The sequence below is a fragment of the Emydura macquarii genome, unplaced genomic scaffold (assembly GCF_026122565.2).
Source record: "Emydura macquarii macquarii isolate MOO-44397 ecotype Brisbane River unplaced genomic scaffold, CSIRO-AGI_Emac_v2 contig_1477, whole genome shotgun sequence".
NCBI classification, from domain to species: Eukaryota; Metazoa; Chordata; order Testudines; family Chelidae; genus Emydura; species Emydura macquarii.
Window position 1 is genome coordinate 11,436,186 of NW_027131614.1, and position 22,974 is coordinate 11,459,159.

Consider the following 22,974-nt stretch of genomic DNA (forward strand, 5'->3'; position numbering starts at 1 on the left):
AAAAACTGAATAAAATGTTGTTTTGCCGCTCACCAACTAGGTCCACATTTTGACAGATGACAGTTTGCTTCAGGAGAGGATTTCAAAAAGTTTACTTTGGCAATTTATGGTGCCATTTGACTTGTGTCATCCCTACCCACAAATCTCTATATAATCATTGTAATACACTGTTGGTGAGCTGCTAGCTCTATAACAGATACATTCTCAGACTTGCTCAAATGTAAGTCTCTCCTCCCTTTCAGTTAGGGGCTTGGAAAGAGGCTAAACATTTTATTGCTACTGAATGTTAAGGGAATCCCTCCTTTAGCACCAGTGGAAAGGCCTTTGGATCCATAGGTCAAGGGTTTTGGAACAAAAGGCCAACAATTCTATTCCCAACAACTCATGTGTCATATAATATGTAGTTAGCTGTCCCCTGTATTATCTATATGCCCACAAACACTAACAGTCTGACACCTGATTTTTAGTCTGGGCTTCAGTGAAGCCAGATGCCCAGAACTTGGTTGAAGGATGAACTGTGAAGGGAATAGAGTGAAGCAGAGGTAATGTATAAGAGTGTATGTGTGTGTACATATGGGCCATGGCCCTCTACAGATGAGGGACTTGATTATTTCTTTATGTATTTGCTCTACGGGCTGAAAGAGTGAAACTGAACCTTTAGCTTACTGGACACATTTTAATTTTCCCCTTTAAAAAAAACCCACTAATTCTGCTACCAATTAAGAATGTGGAAAACAAAACAGCAGTGTAGGTTTACCAGTCAGAGAATTTGTAGGAGCTTGTATTTTCACAGGTAGATTTGGGTTCCCTATCACTATAGGTGTGACATGCTGTACCCCATGTACACCCTTATGGTGTGATTTGTGTATCATTCATGTTCACCCTTACAGTCCAGCTGTGTATGGTCCAACGCAAAACATGCCATGTAAAGTGTTTTTGGAATGCTCATGACATACTGAATATTATTGTTCTGGTAGCATGTTCCCTGCAATGTCATACACGTATACAGATATGAAACCCTGCTATATCATATCCCCAAATGTGTGTGTCACACGGCTTGAATAGATGCAGACAAGCACAAAGCAGTGTTTCCATACCCAGCAGAGTCATGCACATAGAAACAATGGACTGGCCTAAGCATCTTTGAGCACTTTGGTTCAAGAGGGAAAAATCATGCCCATTGCCGGACATGGCCAATCACCTGACCCCAGGGGGTGTCGTGGAAACTTGTTAAAAAGAAAGAGGCTTCTTTGTCTTGGGGCTCTCCCCTGGAATCCATTTTCTAAGCAACACCAAAGACTGAGAATCTACCCACAGGGGGGGTGGGGGGGGACCTGGTTGCAGGAGGCATTGCAACCAGCCTGTGTGGTAAACTGAATAGAGACTGAAATATTAATCTTAGGTTAAGATGTGAGTTATCTTTCAGTTAATCGTGATTAACTCTGACTCATTTATTAATCTTTTGATTTATATTAATCTGACTTAGATCCACTTAAAATCTTGCTGTAGTCAATAAACTTAATTGTTTGTTTTATCTAAAACAGCGCATGTGGATTGAGTGTGTGCAGAGACCTCACTTAGAGTGAAGGAGCAGGTGCATATCAATTTCTTTTATAAATTGACGGACAAATGTAAATGAGCTTGCAGGGTGCAGTGTGCAGCACTGAACCCTGCAAAACGGCAGTTCCCGGGATTGCATCTGGGACTGGGGGTGTTTGCTGGGGGTCTATCCCATGAGTGACTGGCCAGAGGTGCTCCTTTACTAGGTCAGGGACTGATTACTTGCAGGAGGCTAGGCGTGGGCTGACCCAGGAGTGGGTGGTTCACACAGCAAAGCGGGGTAAGTCGGGGCCCAGGAGTGAGGAATTGGAGTGACAACTACACACCAGTCCGGATTGCAGGGGGATCGAAATAATAGGAATAGAGATTTTCTTCTCACTTACATAGGGTAAATCAAGAGTGACTCCATTGAAGTCAATAGAATTCACCAGCACAAGGTGAGTAGAAATGAGAGACAAATCAGACTCAGTATACAAGTTACAAAACTGCGTAATAAAACAATTTATCTCTGACATTTTCAACAGCTCACCCTTTCCATGGAGTCATCAACTGACATCAATGTCTGAAGCCTTTTGCGCTGTAAGACATTTGTAAATTCCATATGGATAGGCAGCATAGGCCCTGTGTACTGCATGATCCAATGTTTATCCATGTTTGGTGCGTAGTTATAGCTCGGAGTGCTGAAAAAAGGAAGGAGGGAATTTGCAGAATTTCACAGAATTTACAGGAATAAAGGAATTAACCAGTGATCCATCTAGTCCATATCCTGTTTCTGACATGGTAAGTAACAATACTTTACAACAAGCTGGAAGGAATGCTATAGTGGCTATGCTATAATCCTATGTCTAGAGGATTATTAGATCTCCGTTCAACACTGAGGGCTGTAATCAACGATGGGCAACAAAATGGAGGGGATAGTAAACTGATTTGATTGGTTAATTTTAGTAAGTGCTCACAAATATTCCACCCATGTAGGGCTATGTAAAATGGTGGCATGCCCCTGAGTGGGATCCTAGAGCTACATGAGAACTCTGGCATAGCAGGTAACATAGTCATAGCCTATTTCACTCACAATATGAGGCTTTAGTGGATGGCGTGAATTTTGGGTTTGTCTGGTCTCTTCATTATATACGCTTCCTCTCCTTTTAAATTCTCTGTTTTGTGTTTCTCCATCAGACACCAATATTGCATATTTCACAGAATGCCAATTCTCGTGCTGCTCTACAAATTGTCTAAAGACGAATTCCCCTCTTTTTGTAACTATCTCCTTTTTCACCCAGAGATTAAAAATACATTTTGAAAGGGTTTGTGAAAGGTTTTAACTGTACCACTAATCCCTGGAGCACTGCTGTTAAAGAGTATTCATTATAAGCAGGATGCTTCTGATAGTGGCCCTGGGAATAGGAGACTTAAGCCTACCTCAGCAGCTGGCTCGCCTTCTTGGCAGTACAACAGACTGTGTCATTGCACTGCTGACTGAACTGTAGCTTGGAATCATCTTATCGCTCAGCAGTGGGCAAACATATTCTTTATGTAATTATGCTTTACAATGGAAAAATTCACAAATATTAGCACATCACTGCAGACTTAACATCTCTGCTACTTAATAAACACTATTAGACACAGCAATCAAAAACTGCTGTTTGCTCTCTACTTGATACACATATGTAACTAGGCTAGGAGTACCGCATGCACATACTGAAGATACAATGGACAGATACTCTATAAACAAACCTGAATTGTCATAAATGGCCTCCAGTTAAAATGTGGGAGCAATTAGTATATTACTATTAATCCATAATTACATCCATTTAGAAAGTTAATTGTTTGATTTCACCCTCAAATCACATTGCCAGAGGTGTTAAGGGTAACATATTCAGGGACAATTAATTGCACCCGAAAGTTTGAGCCTACATTTAATTGTGGAAGCAAAATTGTGCTTGCAGTTTTGAAGGTCTGTTTAATACACAGAGCCTTAAATTGCATTGCTTAGCAAAATTATCTTAGCAAAATTTCACATTACTTTAGAAAAATAGAAGATTAGGGTTCGCAGTGACCTCAGGAGGTCATCTAGTCCAACTCCCTGCTCAAAACAGGACCAACCACAATTAAACCATTCCAGCCAGGGCTTTCTCAAGCTGCATCTTAAAAACCTTTAAGGATGGAGATTCCACCACAACCCTAGGTAACTCATTCCAGTGCTTTACCACCCTCCCAGTGAAAAAGTTTTTGCTAATATCTAACCTAGATCTCCCCCATTGACCATTGCTCTTTGTTCTGTCATCTGACACCACTGAACAACCTAGTTCCATCCTCCCTGGAACCCCCTTTCAGGTAGTTAAAGGCTGCTATCAAATCCCCTCCCCTCATTCTTCTCTTCTGCAGACTAAAGAAGCCTAGTTCCCTCAGCCTCTCCTCATTAGTCATGTGCTCCAGCCCCCTAATCATTTTTGTTGCCCTCCGCTGGACTCTTTCCAATTTGTCCACATCCTTTCTGTAGTGGAGGGCCCAAAATTGGACACAATACTCCAAATGAGGCCGTACCAGTGTCAAATAGAGGGGAATAAACACTTCCCTCAATCTACTGGCAATGCTTCTGCTAATGCAGCCCAATACTCCGTTAGCCTTCTTGGCAATAAGGGCACCCTGTTGACTCATATCCAGCTTCTTGTCCAATGTAACCCCCAGAACTTTTTCTGCCAAACTGCTGCCTAGCCAGTTGGTACCCAGTCTGTACCAATGCATGGGATTCTTCCTTCCTAAATGCAGGGCTCTGCACTTGTCCTTGTTAATCATCATCAGATTTCTTTTGGCCCAATCCCCTAATTTGTCTAAGTCACTCTGCATACTATCCCTGCCCTCCAGCATATCTACCACTCTCCCCAGCTTCGTGTCATCTTCAAACTTGCTGAGGGTGCAATCCATCCCATCCTCCAGATCATTAATGAAGATGTTGAACAAAACCGGCCCCAGCACCGACCCCAGGGACACTCCACTTGTTACTGGCTGCCAACTAGACATCGAGCCATTGATCACTACCCATTGAGCCCAATGAGGTAGCCAGCTTTCTATCCATCTTATAGTCCATTCATCCAACCCATACTTCTGTAACTTGCTGATAAATTAAGATTACTTTAAGATTAACACCTAGGAAAGGAAGACATCCCTTTTTCCTGCCATGGGACAGGAAAATAGTAATCCCATCATAAAGACAACCAGAACTCACAATTTAAGGCCCTGAGCCTAAAAACAGTTACCCATGTGAGTAAGTTTACACAGGAGTAGTCCCATTGAATGTGCACATTTGCAAAGCCTTAAATGTGTACCATCATCATCGGCGCTTCAAACTTCATAGCCTATATAGATTGCAATCTCCCCAGGAAAGGCACATAACTTCTTTTATGATTTGTGCACTGCTGGCACTTTTATATATTAAAATATATTTTGGTATAAATATATATAGCTTTAAGGTAGCTGCAATCAATATGGAGACTGTACTTATATTATACATACTGTAAGTTAAAGGTTAAATATCTATTTGGCTGCAGTTTGGGTTGGGAAGGGAGAAGACAATTAAATTGGTTAATAAAACAGTCTATTTACAGTATTGATGTATTTTTCTCTTAATCCTGAGTTAGTTCTGTCAAGATTTTATTTTTAAATCTATTTGATTTCTAAGCATCAATACAAATAAAAAAATCACTTAAAATTAGATTGAAGGAAAAGGAAATATATGTTTTACTTTGTGACCCGAATATGATCTTATCTACAAAGTGATTTACTGCACAGCAGGCCGACTGAATCTGCAGAGCACAGCTTGCAGCACAGTAACTTGCTATATGGCTAAGCTGCACTTTGGTACTTTCATTGCGTTGTGGCCATGTCCACCCGGTACTGGAAGCACTAGACAGAAGCAGACTGAGCAACTGCTTAGTGACCCAAACAGCTCAAGGGGCCCTGATTTAGTTTACCCCCACAACTCCATTCATCTTATTGAATGTGAACTTTTTAACAAGTGGATTAGCATGTGCTGCATTGGTATAGTTTCTGGTTTGTGGAAATAATCAATTATTATATTTTAGGGGATGGGTGAGAGGTAAGGGGGAGGCAAAGTTATTCCTGCTTAGGTCCTCCAATGGGATAGCACCACCTCTGCTACATGGTGAGTTACTACACAGCAGTCTGGTGAGCTGTAGATTCATATTCAGGCTTGCCATACAGTAATTCTGCATGCAGACAAGCTTTATGAGATACCTAAGCAACTACGATAACCTTATATTTGTGAACTCCGTGCAGCCTTCCCTCTTTTCCTATTACCCATTATTTTGTTGCTCTCATTTATTGTATCTTCTTGTACATTTAGATTTTAAGTTCTTTAAGGCAAGGAATGTGTTTTATTCAGTTTCTGAGGTGCCTAACCAAGTTTTGATTGCTCAATAAATAATTATAAAAGTTACAGATACCGCTGGAAATAGAAAAACATCCTCTCAAATCACCAAGATGCTTCAGACACCAATTACATTAAGTTCCAAATTCTGTCTGTGACTGAACCTCCTTTCACAGGATGTACACAGCAGGAATATCAAATGAAGAATATAAGAGAAGATTTAATGCATACAGATATTTCAAGGGCAGGAAAGAAATTGGACGTTTAGCATTGCTACCATTCTTTCTAACGGAAAAGGGGAAAAATAAGCCATCTCCCGCCCTCAGTGGGGGGCTAAGATGATAAGAGCTGGTGCATTGTTCCCTAATTGTATTATGCCCTTTTGTTACATTAACAAGTTACTTGACAATAATGAACCACAAACAACAGATTTACGGGGCAGGTAAACAGTCTGCCCAACCTTGAAAACATCCTCTACAACAGAGCTAGAATACTAGCCTTCTCAGTGGCAAAATGATGCTTCCAAATTAGTCTCAACCTTAAAGACACTGACAGTATGGAGCAAAGCTTGGCAACATACAGTGTGCTCTTCTATACTCGGCCAGCTGGGCATGCATCAATACAGCAACAACTAAAACGTATGCCTTATTATTCATTATTTATTTGTATTATGGTAGGGCCCAGGGTCCTCAACCAAAATCAGGGCCCTACTCTTAGAATGTCAAAAACATGTTGTCATAGCTCCTCTATGCTAATAAAGTTGGCATTAGAATATTGTTGTGAATACCCTTACAATATTAGTACTTCAGGGCAATGCACATGAGAGGCTCAGTAAAAATGTCTGTTCTTTAGTGCTTCAAAAATAAAACACAAAACAAAAAATTCAATTTAAAAGCCTCAGCGCTTACAATTTTATTGCAAAGTATTCCACAAACTTCAATTACTTTATATTAACAAATGGAAATTAATCTAATCATTATTCTTGAACATCAGCCCAAAACACATTTTCTTATAAGAGGTTCTGTGTTAATGCTGTTAGTGGAGTTTAGCTTGACTCCACAGGGATGAATCTAGCCCAAAGCCTCTCTGATCACACATATACTGTATTCATATTTACCCGTGTACCTACCACAACATGCTGACAAAAACTGAATCACAGAGTCCTTTTAATAAAACACACCAACAGATAATATTTTTTTTAATAGGTAGAGGTCCTGATGAACATCCATTAACTGAATATTTATATCTATGCACACAATTACAGATTGTGTATGCAAATGGCATTTAAATGTTTAAACAGCTATCTGCATGCCCAATTGCTGCAACTACATGCAATAAATTAAAAGACGCACAGTTAATGCATATTTGTCAGGACCTATAACTATTATACATTTGGTACACTTGTAAGGGAACATGAGCCTCTGCTTTTGATGTTTGCTCTATGTTGCCATTAAAGGTGAATGCTGAAACAAGCCTTTGCAAATATTTGTTCATATTAAAAACTGCATATTTGCTTAAATGGCATTTGCAATCTCTTTAATCACTTCCCATTAATATGCAATGAGAACAAAATTGTGTTTACAAGAACATTAACTGAAAGTGTTGCAAACATCTGGGTAAACATGTATTTCTAGAGGTTTCCACACCAGAAATGTTTGCATGCCTCCATCCAAGATATTTCTGGATTTGAGAGACATCCATTCAATGAGAAGAAACAATACTTATGTGGCTTTGGAGAGTCCTCACACAATGTAAATAAGGAATTATAAAACAGTGAGTTTTTGAAGTAACAGTTATGACAAAGTTTGTGAATAATCCATGGGCTGAAATACGTTTACTTATAATTATTCAGTGAGTAGTTCATGTGATCAACATATCTGTAGAAACTGAAATCTCTTCAAGAATAATGAGCAAACATAAAAGAAGCTAAACTTGTCAAATCAATTGTTTACTGAGAAGAGTGCTAGAATTCTGGGGACAGTTGCTATATAGACACTGTACTTGGTGACCTGGAGATCAATGTTCTGGGATAAATTAAAAGTCTGAAACACACTCTTGACTCCAGAGTTAGCATTCATCTCATCTTGCATTTCCTTAGTCCATCTTCAGTTTCATCTGCCACCTCCTGCTTCCTCTTTTAAAAATAGAAAAGCCTATTTAGCTGGGGATACAAAGTATGAAAGTTTGACTGTCAAAGCTTAACATAACCTGAATTCTTTAGCATACAGCATAGAGAAGTTTATACCCATTAAACATAGTTACCTTTTCACTTCAGAAAGTCTTGTTTCTGCTGTAAGAAGGCTAGAGAATTACAGGCATCAACAAACAAACCCCAATCATTAAAGTTTTATGTCAACATTCCTACTTCCACTCCTATTTTTAAAATGATGTTTCTAGCAAACTGGATAACCACGTAATTCACATCTAGGTTATCAGTTCAAATAGGCCTCAGAGTAGCAGTGAGAAAAGCCATTGAAATCTGAAGCTTCATTTGTCCCCATATGAAGTCAATTTGTGATCCCATTCTAGCTTCATGTGGATAAGTGCCCATGTTACAAAAAAGGCCACGATAATATACAGGCTTTTGACAATCTCAGCAGACACCTCAATGACTGAATGGGCCTGGAAAATGAACCACTGTCTCACACCTAGACCTAGATCACATTTGAAGGTCAGTATCTGAGGCATGTTGTGGGGAAGCTTGTACTGCTACTCTTCATGATGCACTCATCCTGTGAATAAACTTCACTGAGCTGAGCTCTCAGTCTAGCACCTTACACTTTAAAATAAATAAATAAATAATAAAGTTTTAAAACTGTAAAAACATCCATTTTGGATATCACCTCGCCCTTCTGAAACCATTAATGCCATTGTTGGGATATTAACTGATTTCATATGGTTACAGATAACCACAGGGTTTGGCAGCAGTCCTGCTGCCAGGCTAGAGATCTTTTACTCAGCATAGCAAGAAATATTCTGGATTTCCATTTCTGACACTCTTTGGTAATGTGGATTTCTATTTCTAAATTTTGTTTGTAACGTAGAATTTTAATTTATTTCAGAAGAGCAATAAACATCTCAGGCCTAATTCACAGTTCCTCTAAGACTGCCCTATGCTGCAGGGTAAAAGGGAGTGTAAAATGGCCTTAGTTTAACTAGACTCATGGTAGCCAGATAAAGAATTCTCTAAGTCAAAACCTTAATGCTTGGTTATGCAAGGAAATAAGATTCCACTTTAACTGACAGAGACACCTGGATAGAGCCATCTCTTGTGTTTGTATATTTCATATTTAAATACAGTATTTCCTAAAGGCTAGCCACCCAGCTTCCCAATGTTGACATCTATTGTCCCAGAAGAATCTCATCTTCCTTCATTAGTATATTTCATCTTTCCTAATACTGATTTCTTCCATGGAAATTATTTTTTGAGTGTAGCTGGATGGATGTGGCAGTTGATGTATTTTCAGAAAAGACCACTACCACAAAATGGCAATAGGCAATAAACAGTAGCCAATACTCCAGGAATTCTTTTAACTATGTGGATCAGAGAAACTCCAAAAGCACAGAGATGATGATCTTCATACTTATTAAAAAAAAATAAAAGATATCCTTTACTGAATCCAATATGAAACAGTTTGATTTTCACTTTAAATTGAAGATGATGAGGTTAACAAGTGAACATTTGCAATAAGGATCCATAGCAAGCATTTAACTATCTTGCTTGTCTTTTTAACGGTTTTTATTCAATGGGTGAGTGTTCATTTGCATGCTGGAAGCGGAAGGATAGGGCTGTGAAATGACGATTGTGTGCAAGTCTGTCTTTTCTGTTTGGCATTACCACCATATATATTTTGGACAAAAAAGGATTAAAATCAATACGGGAATTTCTGTTGTGTGCATTTGACTTTCTTCTTTCAATTAATTAGGTGAGGACACAAAAGAAAAAAACATTTTAAATCAAATAGGAATGGAATTCTCGCTATGGCAGCTGTGCTGCAACTCATACATGTGAAACTATAGCTCATTTCTAATCAAACATGCTTCTATTTTTTTAAACACCTAATATTTTAAACAACGAACAATACAGATTTGCTATCAGCAGTGAAATGTCTCATAATTTAAGGGTATGTTTAAGCTACTGTCTTATTAAACAGACCTCCTCTTGCACGTGGTAGATAGATTCTTGGTCTGTATGCATAACCTTGCAGCTCAGTTTGTAAAGCCAGCGAGCAGCTTTCGACCTGGTTTCCCTTCCTTGCTGGAGATAAACACTACAGTAACATGATATCACAACTACATTTTAAAAACAAAATCGAAGGTCAGATGGCTGTAACCTAGGTCAGACAAAAGCGATCCAAATGATGCTTGACCACCAAAGAAGAAAACCCAAAGGTTAAATATGTTCAAGTCACACTAGTCCTGGCAGGAGAGATTTTATTGCTCTTACACTGTTTTCACAGGGACTGCCAAATATTTGTGTGAAACACAACTTCTATATTTTAAGTCAGAACATGTTGCTAATGCTTTTGCTATAGAAACCAGCTATTTAGAAACTTCATGCACCCAAATTGGCTGTTTGTCTTCAATTTGTCCTACTTCTTTGTCTGCTGAGTGAACTATTAACCTGCACAGTCGTTCACAAGAAATACAAACCAATCCACCCAAGTCTCTCTCTCGTGATAGCTGGAGAAAGAACAGTTTACAATGAAGATGCCAGGAAATCCAGGCCACCAAGGTAGACAGGAAGAGACACACCTGATTCACGTTTTCTGGCTTCTGAAACAAGCAGCTTAGCAAAGAAAGCTATTTTGTTTTCATAGTTTTCAAGTCTATGCAGATAATATGAAGAGTACGTTGCACAAATACTCTCAGCGAACCAAATTTTCAAATGGACAACCACAGTCCACAGCCTCACCTGTTCAGATAGCTCATGTAACATTTCTAATGGCCTTACAGAACAAAATAGGATATTTTGTGCTCCTCTGCTGTTAAATCTGTGGTGGCTGACTTATTTAATTGATTCCACAGGTAGAAGCCAGAGGAACCCAGACTCTAAACACAGTCAGAAAGTCTTCAGAAGCAGGATAAAGCAGCACAAACTTCCTGCTCTCCTGTTTCTACCAGCCAGCAGAGACCCTAAAATGATCTGGGTGGCCCAGGGACAGGAAAGACAAGGCCGACAGGGAGATGTGCTGATGAGGTGCCTCTCTTCTGAACAGAATCCCTCAGGGAAAACTAACAGTATCACCTCCTAGGCTCCCCCTAAGATGAGTCCCAGCTGTAGCCAAGAGTGAAAATTGAACTCCTCTTTGCCAAAGGGTAGAGAGAATCTGCCCCCTTAACTTGTGAACAATTTCTTATTGTATCTTCAGAACGCAGAAGGGCACCAATTCCAAACCAAATATCTAGAACAGAGATCCCCAAACTGTGGGGCGGGGCCCCCGAGGGGGTGCAGAGGAACATTCGGGGGGGTGCAGCAGGGCCTGATCAAGACCCTAAGGGGGAGTGGGGAAGGAGCGCTACCCCACCTCGCTCTGCCCCCAGCCCGGCTATGGTTCCTGGCTCCCGGTGCCTGGCTGTGGCTCCCGGGCCCAATCTCAACTCTGGCTCTCTGGGGGGATGTAGACAGGGGAAGGAGGGATGCAATGTAAAAAGTTTTGGGACCACTGACTTAGAACCTCTTTTCAAGAACTGGTTTCCTTTTAAAGTGCATATGTATCAACTGAATTTACAATGCCAGTACTTGTGAAAGCAGACGGAAATTACCCTAGTGCCTATCATAGCCATGAACATTTGTGCTTGGCTTGTACTACTCACAAATGTGAGAACGTGTGTGATGGGATGTTCACTCCACACAAGGCAGAGCAGGTTAAATTACGATAATTAACATGATAGGCTTCACCTAAGGAAAAGCCCGGGATTGAAAGGTTGACTGAAGATGGAGCCCAGCTGAAGAGGAGCAGGAGGGGCTGTTATAAAGCCAAGAAGTTGGCAGCAGAAAGGGCTGCAGGAGGAGCAGCCTGTAGTTGTTCCCTGGGACAAGGGAGTTTGGACTGGAAACATAGAGAAAGGGGGAAATGGAAGATGTAGGAAGAGTGCATGGAAAAAACAACTGGGCCTGAGAGAAAGCAGACCACAGGTGCTAAACACAGGGTCCCTGGACTGGAACCCAGAGTAGAGGGCATGCCCGGGTTCCTCTAACAGCCACTGGGGGAAGTGGCGCAGACTGGGCAGCGGAGCAGAAGACTTCCTGGCACAGTTGTCCGATAGAGCTTTGATACCCTAGAAGTGGAGGACTATAATGACCTGGCCAGAAGGCCAAGTCATGAAGAGAGAGAGCACCTTGAGTCGGGGAGAGAGAGCGAGAGAGAGAGAAAGTGAGAGTGGCAGAAGTGGGCATCAGACCAGGAAGGAGCTAATCCTCAAAGCAGCCAGGAGCAGAGAGCGGACCCCGTGACATATGCCAACAAGAAGGTGGTACTCCTGAAAAGATACTATACAGTAGCAAATATAGGGACATAAAACTTGCCATATATAAACAGTCCGGTAGCCCTTCTAGTTGGTATCTATCCAGTCTATGAGATGTCAATGCCCAATGCTTCAGAGGCAGGTGTAAATGCTCTGTAGTATACTGCTTTTAAAATAGTTTTAAAAACCAAACAAATATACAACCGTTCACCATGTGTGAGAAATTTCTTCCTGATCCCAGATAATCATACATTTATGCACTGAAGCATGATGATTGATATCCTTGCAATTTATCCTGGCTAATGTACCTGCAAATTCTATCCTTGATTAGTGCAGACATTCCCCAAAATGTGGTCGGCAAATCACAGTACTTCACAGAATGCTGTCTGATCACGTGGAGCTACCTCTGCCTCCTCATTTCCAGAGGCCAAATTGCATTAAAATTCAATTGAAAATAATATTACTTTTCTATGTAAGCAACTGCTGTAATAGCCACGAGGATGTTATGGAATTGTGAATAGGGAAGCTGGCCCACGTGATCATGAAAGAAAGGGCAGATGGTAATTGGAACAATTTCTGTACTTCACACTGTGAAAAGAATATGGGTAATCCATATCTAAGGGTTAGAACAGGAGAGTTTCAGTCAAGAATCCACCTATGTTACATTCTAAACCCAAAATAAATTGATTTGGATCTGTCTCTTCCTACCACCTACTTGCACACACTTGAAAATATACTTATAGAACAAAACACAAGAAGAGATGTTGTACCTGTGCCCCCATTTCCTCAGATAAATCCAAAACCTTTTAATCAACAATTGGACCAAAGCCAGTAGGGACAGTCATTAGAATAGCATAACCACCTTCCAAAAATAATAAGCAGCTTGTTATTTAAAAACACAGACTGACAGGCTGCTTGGGAATCAGACTGTTGCTGTTCTATAAGCAAGTGAACATCTGCACAAAAGCTGCTGAAGGACGCTTCCGCAACTAGCGTATTCAGTTAACCAGATCTCAGGAAAACTACGTCCAAGAGGAACATGAAGGAAGTATATCTTTGCAGTAGGTTCTCAGTGTCTACCTGTCTCAAGGTACTGTAAGAAGCAGCCATAACAAAACAGCAAAGTGCCTTGTACTACTCTAATAAAGAGCTCTTAATCTCACACCACTTCCCCAGAGAAAAGAGTTCCTCACTATTTAAAAAAATTGGCATTGTCCATCCCAAAAGGAACAAACACAGTAGAACATACAATTAGACTAAAAAGAAGTTATATTTGCTACTCACTACCGATCTCTTAAATTTATGTTCCTGCAGTGTCTCCATAAAACACTCTATAAGAAGCAATATAAATACCCAGCACTGGCAGAATCCAAATTTTACTTACATGTGCTGCGAAGCATTTGGATAGAGCTCTGAAAATTGTGGTGCAGAATCCTCAGGGCCATGAGGGGCCGCATGGCTGATAACCATCATTATGGGCCTATGGGGATACATTCTCTTAGACATTTTGAAGTAACTAATGCTGTCGTTAGTGATTAAGTCTGTGAAGTAGTCCTGTAACATATATTTAACACAAATAAAAATTACACAGTGCATCATTAATCAGATCACAGTATTGTTATACCGAGTAATTGTTAGAGCTTAAATCAGGAAGTAAAACATACCTTCAAACAGGCACAGTATCATAAAGAACACAGGACACACCAGGCACTAATTACTTTCTTAGGAAGGCATAATATTAGATGGAAGTATATTTTGCAAAAACCCTCTTACCCATGAAACAGGTTGTATTATCTGAATCTGATTATCAGATTTGGCAACATAATGTTTTCCAGAACAAAAAAATAGCAGACATATACTTCTTAAATTTTGTTGATGAAGCTCTTTGACAAAATGATTCCAAAGTGCAAGAAAAACCACCTACACTTAATATCATTTCATATTTACATCTAAGTCCTTATTGTGGGCTTTCTTCAAAATATAAATTTGCATCTGTGAGAATTGGGAGAAGTCTACAACACCAAACAGATCACAAAAACATGGTTGTCTAGGCAAATCTTTATCAAAGAAATTGTATTCAAACATATAAATATAGGGAGCACTTGAATTCCTCCAAGGGTCTGTTTTTTTTAATTGTACAACATAAAGAATTGCAGCTGCTGAGGTTAAGGCTGTTACTTGCTAATAAACTGTCTTAACCTGCAGCCAAGGTGGCAAATGGAAACCTATAAGGGAAACGGAGGAAATGGAAAGAAGGAAAAAAGATGAAAAAACTTAAATTAAACCACCTGCCACCTCTAAGCATTCTTTGTTGGCCTGGCGGTCTAGTGCGAGTTTCATTGAGAAAGTTCTGAGATGATGTTTGCAATTTCAAGCACATTCAGGCATGACTAATCACATGCTGCGGATTCAAGACCCTAAACAGCTGTAAAAGCAGTGCCAGAGGGCCTGGATCTGTGTCGCATGCACATCAGTGTTAGGACAAGCCAACCAGCTGTAATCTCTCTCTTTCCCTTACCCTCTTTCTCACACACAGCAGATACAGTAGCCTACATGTTAATGCTCCTGTAATGGTGTAGAGGAGACTGATTTCTTGTTTACAGGAACCATGATGATTTGGTCAGCTCCCAGGGCATCAGTGATCTGGCAATTTTTGATCTCTCAGGCCATTAAAATGAAGGACCCTCAGATGAGGACATTGCATGGGTTATTGCCCTCCTCTTACTTTTCTTCCTATTTTCCTAAACATTATACATTCTTGCTGTGCACACAGGATTTGTATGGAATTTTTAACTAACTAATATTCTTTATTTTCTATTTTATGCTTTATATCAGTGTCACATAATTTTTATGGGTGAGGAAATCAGAAACAGCTTCCAATGAAATCTCATTACATGGGTCAGAAACGACAGCTGCAATGTCTGTATCATCCTCCATGAGCTCCATTCAGAGGAAATTCCAGCTTGCATAAAGTGATTTGGAAACTACAGGATTTCCAGTACTACATGCTTCTGAGAAATCTTACTGACGTGGGCAGGTCACTTTGGCATGCATTCCAAACTTTGTCAAGAGTACAAACAAAGTCTGAAGTTTTCCAACCCTTGTTTTTTGCACTTATCTATTCTCGTTTTCATATCCGGAGCTTGACACCAGAGACGAACAATATTCTCCCCTTCCCCCATAGTATAACAGAAAACAGCACCAGCTAAATTTTGCTTAATTGATAACTGGCAAGATTATGGTGTAAACTGAGTATTAACATAAGAGATCAATAGCACAAGACAATATTTTCTTCAGGAAATTCTTTTTTTCTTACATGGAGCCATCCATTTCTGTGAGTGAGTGAGAGAGAGAGCAATCAGATTAAAGACCTTTTGTAACTTTTTATCCATTCTACAATGGCACCTTTAAATTTGAGAAACTGATCTCAAATTACTGATTCTATGGCTGTGAGAAAATGACATTCATTCTTTTGTTGTAATTAATCGAAGGTGATTTTTATATGGGTGAATTCATCTGATGCAATGTTAATGTTTCTGGACAATACCTTTGCATAATCATATCCATGTTTCTCTTTGTTGCCATTGCGACAAATGGTGTAATTATAGAAACGAGAGTTCTTGATTAATCCAACCCACTCTCTCCACCCAGGAGGGATGTAGCTGCCATTGTATTCATTGAGGTATTTCCCAAAAAAAGCTGTGAAGGAGAAAAAAGGCACGTACATCAGGGAAATTTTGTCTTTCCACTCTTAATTTTCTAGTTGAACTCTAAAGCATAAATATGTGAATGAAGTGTCCTGTTTTACTGTGACCACATAAGCATATTAGTGTGAGTCAAGATGTTGTTTTCACTTTAAAAATGCATGTATTTAATTGAGATAAAACAACTGCCAATATTAATAGTTTCCTATTTTTATTAAAATTCGGTGTTTCCCAGACCCTGCCTATACTACTGTTGCCAACTCTCATGATTCTAGATGTTTTTCTTAAGTCCCAGATCCTGGAATCATGTGATCACATGAGACACTCACTTTTCATTTAAAACGAATAAATTTCTAGGCATCATTGTTGTAGAGAAAAGTTTGAAAATGGACTAACTGCTCAAAACCCAGAAGGTAAATATAAAAACCCTTAAAACTCTTTTAGAATCTCATGAATAAGCCAAATCACATGTTGTTTAGGGTTTGGCTCATGATTTTTGAATGCTGGTAGTTGGCCATACTGCAACACTTCCCAGCTAAATACAGGAATTGGGGACATTAGTCTCTGGCAGGACTCATAGCAATCCTTTAGAACTGATGGGCAAAAACCCAGCCTAAGGACACCGCCTTTGGGAAAGAAAATGTTTCTTCTTAGAAGAGTCTAGTTAGAGATGGCAGAAAAGAACCCTCCACCCTGGTCACCAGTTTGCTACTATAGATTCCGTGAGGCACAAGTGATGGAGATGAGAAGACCAAGGAAACAGGCTGTAGGTCTGCCACTACTAAGAGTGCCCTACAATAACAGGGACAGTTCTTTCCCTTAGAGTTGCTCCTGATCTGTTGCCAGAAGCCACCTCCTTCATCCCGAGCCGGTAACTCTCAGAAGTCAGGCCCACTTATTTGCTATGTCTCCCTTCACCCCCACACTCCAAGTGGCTGCAGGTGCTCTTACCAGGTCCTCTGGAAGAGAGGAGAATAAAGGGGGGGAGGAAATCCTTCAGTATATGTACTGTCTTCTGTCTACCTCATTAGCAGTCAGAACTGAGGGGCTTCCCCGTTCTCACCAAGCTAGACTCCTCTGGGAGTGAGTAACCGTACAGATATTTTCCTACCCATAGGCAGAGTCCTTATGCTGGTAAATCGCCTGTCAGTTCCCCGGTGTTGGTCTGAATTGTACTTCAGACATGGCAATCCATCTTCTTTTTTTTTTTTTTCTACACCAGGAAATGGAAGCAGCTAAGGAAACACCAAATTCAATCTGAGCAAAAAGCACACGTGGGAAGGTTTACAAAACACAGCCCATTGGGGGGGTTTACCACACCAGCTTCACCATTTCACCACCTGCAGGATCCTGGGACCCTAGGTTCAAGTCATAGGTTAGCACAGTTGGTGTGTGGACACAAGGGGGGTTAAGCCTTGAGCCTGCACTTAATTTGCTGTATAATCGTACCCTATATGGCGTGTTTCCTAATCCGTTAATCATCTGCGTGGCTCTTCTCTGCACCCTCTCCAATTTATCAATATCCTTCTTGAATTGTAAGCACCAGAACTGGATCCAAGATTCCAGCAGTAGTTGCACCAGTGCTAAACATAGAGGTGAAATCTCTCTCTATTCCTACTTGAAATTCCCCTGTTTGTGCATCCAAGGATTACATTAGCCCTCTTGGCCATAGCATCACACTGGGAGTTCATGATCAGCTGACTATCAACCTTGACCCCCAAACCTTTTTTCAGAGTCTCAGCTTTCCAGGATAGAGACCCCCAGTGCACAGGTATGGCCTACATTCTGTGTTCCTAGATGTACACACACAGATGTTTACATTTAGCCATATTAAACCACGTTGCTTTTTGCGCCCAGCTTACCAAGCAACCCAGATCCGCTTGGTATCAGTGACCTATCCTTTTAAATTATTTCCCACTTTCCCATTTTCATACCATCTGCAACTTTATCAGTGATGATTTTATGTTTTCTTCCAGTTCATTAATAATTATGTGAAACAGAATATGGCCAAGAACCAATCCCTGCAGGATCCCACTAGAAACACACCCATTCAATATTATTTTTCATTTACAATGACATTGAGACCTATCAGTTATCCACCTTTTAATCCATTTAATGTGTGCCATGTCAATTTTACATCTTTCCAGTTTTTTAATCAAAATGTGATGTGGTATAAATTCAAATGCCTTACAGAAGTTTAAGTATATTACATCAACACTATTACCTTTATCAGCCAAACTTGTAATCTCATCAAAAAGACAGCAAGTTAGTTTGACTGGATCTATTTTCCATAACCCCATTCTAATTTGCATTAATTATATTACCCTCCTTTAATTCTTGATTAATCAAGTCCTGTATCAGCTGCTCCATTATCTTGCCTGGGATCTATGTCAGACTGACAGGCTTATAATTACAGCCCATTTACCCTTTTAAAATATTTACACAACATTAGCTTTCTTCCAATCTTCTGGAACTTCCCCCGTGTCTTACTGAAAATCAGCCTTAATGATCCAGTTCTTCCTGTTCTTTTAAAACTGTTGGATGCAGGTTATCCACATCTGCTGATTTATAAATGTCTAACTTTAGTAGCCTCTGTTTAACATCTTCCTGAGCTGATGGAAAGAGTTATCATATGATATGACTACATCATCTGTTTTTTCCCCAGAACAGAAATATTTCTGGAACAGTTCTGCCCTTTCTGCATTATTATTGATAATTCTACAATTTACAACTAGTAATGGACCAATACCATTATTAGGATTCTTTTTGTTCCCACCATACTTTAAAAATGCCTTCTTATTGGCCTTAGACTTCATTGATCATAAATTTCCCCTTATAATCTCTTTGCTTCCCTTCTCAATTTTTTACAGTTCCTAACTTCTAATTTATATTCATTACTATCAAATTCCCCTTTCTTCAATTTGTTATCCTTTTTTTAAAATTTTTCATAGCTGCCTTCACTTCCCCTCTGAATAAGGGTGGTTTTTTGTTGTGTTTTTTTAAACCTATATGACCTTCTTCCTCAATTGTGGGTTTTTGAACATCTAGTAAAATGTCAAATATCATTCACATTTCTCTGGTGAAATTCCTCCTCCCAACTGATTTGGTTCATAATTGTTTTCAGCTTTGTGAATCTAGCTCTTTTAAAGCACCAAGTATATTTATCACTGATCTGGACTTTATGCTATTTGCACATTCAGTGTGATCAAATCTTGATCTCTTGTAGTCCTAAATTACCATTAATTGCTAGTTCTGTAATCAATTCCTCTTTATATTAGATGAGGTTTAATACAGAATTCCCTCATATTGGATGCAACACTTTTTGATTAATATGATCCAACCAGTTTACACACCTGCCAAGTGTCATTCATATGGAGTGATAGACATTTGCCTCTGATGCCACTCTCATGCCACCTGGAATGTCCCTCATAAGCAAGGCCTGAAGTCAGTGAGCAAGATTTTGTCAATTCCTCCTCCTTCCCCCAGCAAATAGAGGCCATCCTGGGACTATTTAGTAGGTGGCCAAGTCTCCCTCCTTTTCCCCTCTCACTGCTTCTTCTGTGACTCTTAGGGCAGCACAGCGAAGCAGGAAGTGGGATGGAACAGGTGGCCAGTACTGCTGTTTCCTGGAGCTGAGAATCAGCACACTTCACCCCCAGGAGGCAGTTCAGATGTGACTCTCTCACAGGATTAGAGGGGTTATAAAGAAAGGACTGATGGGGAGAAATGTGGAAGTGACAGCCTGAGCCCTTCTCTCCTGTGCTGATGCCCAGGTAGCATGTGGGATCTGTGGGGCGTAGGGAATGCATGACTTGAATGCACAGGAGACAAGAGCCAGACCTGGAGAGAGCAGTGGGAGTAGACTGAGCCTGGAGAGGAAGGGAAGATTGGATGGGGAGGGTGGTAGCAGGGAGAGGGTGTGCGAAGAGAGAAACTGGGAGGTGGGTAGAGAAGACTAGGACTGGGAGTGGTTGGGCCAGGGGACTAAGACTCAGAACCAGGTGGGAGAAGACTGGGCCTAGGAGCCAGTGGTTGGGGTTGGAGACTGAGATTGAACACCGGGACTGGCTGTACAGAAAGACTGGGATTAGAAACCCGTGGGGTAGGTAGAAGGAGTTGGGAGCAGGGAGAGAGACAAATGTAATGAGGAGCCAGGGAATGAGAAGGGAACTTGGACTAGCTGGTCAAAGAGACTGGGGCAAGGAGCAGAGTTGGTGGGGAGAGAGGCACTGATTATGGACAAGGAGCCCAGGAGCCAATGGAGATGGAGAAGGTGAGGGTGACTGGAGGTTGATGGGGAAGGGTAGAATGGGGAGAGAAAGAGAGACTGGGCAAGGAACCAGGAGTGGGGAATTGAGAATGGCTGGGCAAGGAGATTGGGAATGGGATAGGAAACCTGAGGAGTGGAGACTGGGATTGGTTAGGGTGAAGAGAATGGAACCCAGGGGAGAAGCCAGCAATGGAGAAGAGACAGGACTAGTACAGGTGGGGACAGGGCAGAAGAGGGACATGGGTAGATGAGTCTGTTTCCACTAGATCACATTCCTCTCCGGAGCCTGGAATGGATCAAGATTTCTGAGTCTCACCATTCCTCTTCTGTCAGCAAATACCTGAGAAACCTACTGGCAGTGTGCCATCCCCTTCTAGAGCTGGTCTGCATAGAGAACAACAACTTACTGCTGCTATTAATTACTCCATTTGCTTATATGGCAGTGGCCCAAGCATTGGATCTAAAAGTTCCATTCCTTGCTGATGACCTATGTGGGTATCAATATGATGCCACATGATGGAATTTGTTTTTTTCAGTTTCAGTTCTAAAAAAGCTAGAAAATTATACATACCCACCCACCCACCCACCCACACAAAACCCCTGTTAAAAATTAAGGTTGTAAAGTTAAGTGCTCAAAAGTTAGAAAACTCCAGAACTGAAGTTCCCTATACAATCTTAATTTAGTCCCCTTGTGTATAGGCATGATGATACAGTCTTTATTTACACAATCACATGCTATTTTTTCACAGGACTCATTCTCTACTCAATGCACAGGAAGGACCTACTCTGGGAATGAATCATGGTTGAGTAGTAAAGGAAACTGTTGTCTGTAGGACCCCTGCCTCATTTGTTGCAGAAATTGGAAGGTATATATATATATGAAAGTACTGGGACAGGCGGGTTTAGGCCTGCACAAAACTAATGGCCTTCTCCCTCAGCTAAGGAGGAAGAACCACTAAGCCCAGGCCGCAACTGAGTATTTGGGACAACAAAAGAGAAAGCAGGATTCAGAGCGAAGTCAAAGGTTAGAAATGAGGGAGCCAGAGAGGCACACTGAGCAGAGAACATAGGACAGCGCCCACTGCTCCTCAAAGGCGTCTAAGGAGTCAGTGGACACCACCCAGAGGAGCTCTGCCTGGAGATGTGATCGAACAAGGGACCAGAAATAGGTCCCCACAGTTGCAGAACACCCCGCTTCCTTCCCCTCCAGCTTCCTCCTCCTGGAGTGATGGGTGGCCATCTTGACCAGCACCAGGAGGAGCTCTCACCACTTTGTGAGGCCAAGGATGGGGTGTGCATAGATCAGGAAGTGCGGGAAAAGTGCAACCAGAACCTCAGTAAGAGGTTCTGGAGGAGCTGGAAGAGGGGTTGCAATCTGATGCATCCTTCATTGAGGTGCACCAAGGTCTCCCTCTTGCCACAAAAGGGACAGGTGTCAGGGGAGTTCATGAGCTCCACCAGCCACACGCTCGTGCTCATGGCTCCATGGAGGAGTCACCAATAATATCCCTGACAGGCAGTGGGACCAGAGTGGACCGCTCGGGTAGAGGTAAGAGAGCTGCCATTCATATTGGAGTCCTCAGGAGCAGCATTGGAAGGCGGGTGCCAGCATGTTCCATGCACTGTAACTGCACTGTAAAAGAATCTCTGCAGGACCTGGAGGTGGAAGGTATGGATGCAGATAGGCTCTGTCTGCCCTCCCCCAGAGGGAGACTCAGGACACCTGCAAAGATTCAATGTGACCCCAGCCAGAAAAACTCCAGACTCTTCTTCCACAGGGATAACAGCAAAGATAAGGCAGATTTTATCTGCATTCTGGCAGTTTTTCTAACTGTTCCCAGGACACAACATTATTTTTTAACATTGTATAATAGTTTGCTACATTGAAATAACTGCAGTCTGTGGCACATTCAGTTAAGTTTATGTAAATAATGACATGGCAAGGTGAGCAATTATCTGGATATTCATATGCCATTGGAATGTTTTTGTTACTGCAAAAGATAAGCATTTGCTGAAGTGCAAGTATTTAGTATAAATACACTCCTTAAAGCTTGCCACTGGTTTTTACTTTTTCCCCTACCAATTAGCTAACGGGGTCTTGAACTGAACTGGAGGCCAAAATAGTGGTATCTAAGTGGTTGCCTAGGTGCAAGCCTTGCAGAATTTGACCCAGCAATTCTGTGGATTCTGAAGTTGAGATTTTCATAATTTACTAATTTAATTTCTTGCAATATCAAATATATTTTTCTTACTATCAGACATTTATGCCTCAATTTTGAAAACACTGCACCACAGAATTAGTCACGTCACTACCATCCATGCCAGTGAGTGCCATATAGCTAGACAATGTAAATACAGTGCAGAGACATCCCTTTGTTTTCCATAGACCAAAGGACATCTATCGCATACATGCCTCAGCTACCTATTAATGTTTGCAGGAACATTTGATTTTTAACCAAACGCACGAATAAAAAAACCAAAAACAAACAAAAAACCTCCCCACCAATAAAAAAACCACCAGACCTCTAAAAAGACATGGCACAGTAAGGTTTACTCACCGTGACCCAGACAACTGGTTTAGGTAG

General features: G+C 40.9%; 1 protein-coding gene across 4 annotated transcripts in view; it reads right to left on the bottom strand.

Moving 5' to 3' along the window:
• Nucleotides 1–22,974, bottom strand: part of SULF1 (sulfatase 1) — a 159,353-nt gene that overhangs the window by 50,519 nt on the left and 85,860 nt on the right. For all 4 annotated transcript variants that reach the window (XM_067553640.1, XM_067553639.1, XM_067553637.1 and 1 more), the window contains exons 5-7: nt 15,963–16,114; nt 13,800–13,969; nt 2,090–2,240 (exon numbers count right to left, since the gene is read on the bottom strand). In XM_067553640.1, the coding sequence (XP_067409741.1) occupies nt 2,090–2,240; nt 13,800–13,969; nt 15,963–16,114 (473 nt within the window). The remainder of the gene's footprint in view (nt 1–2,089; nt 2,241–13,799; nt 13,970–15,962; nt 16,115–22,974) is intronic.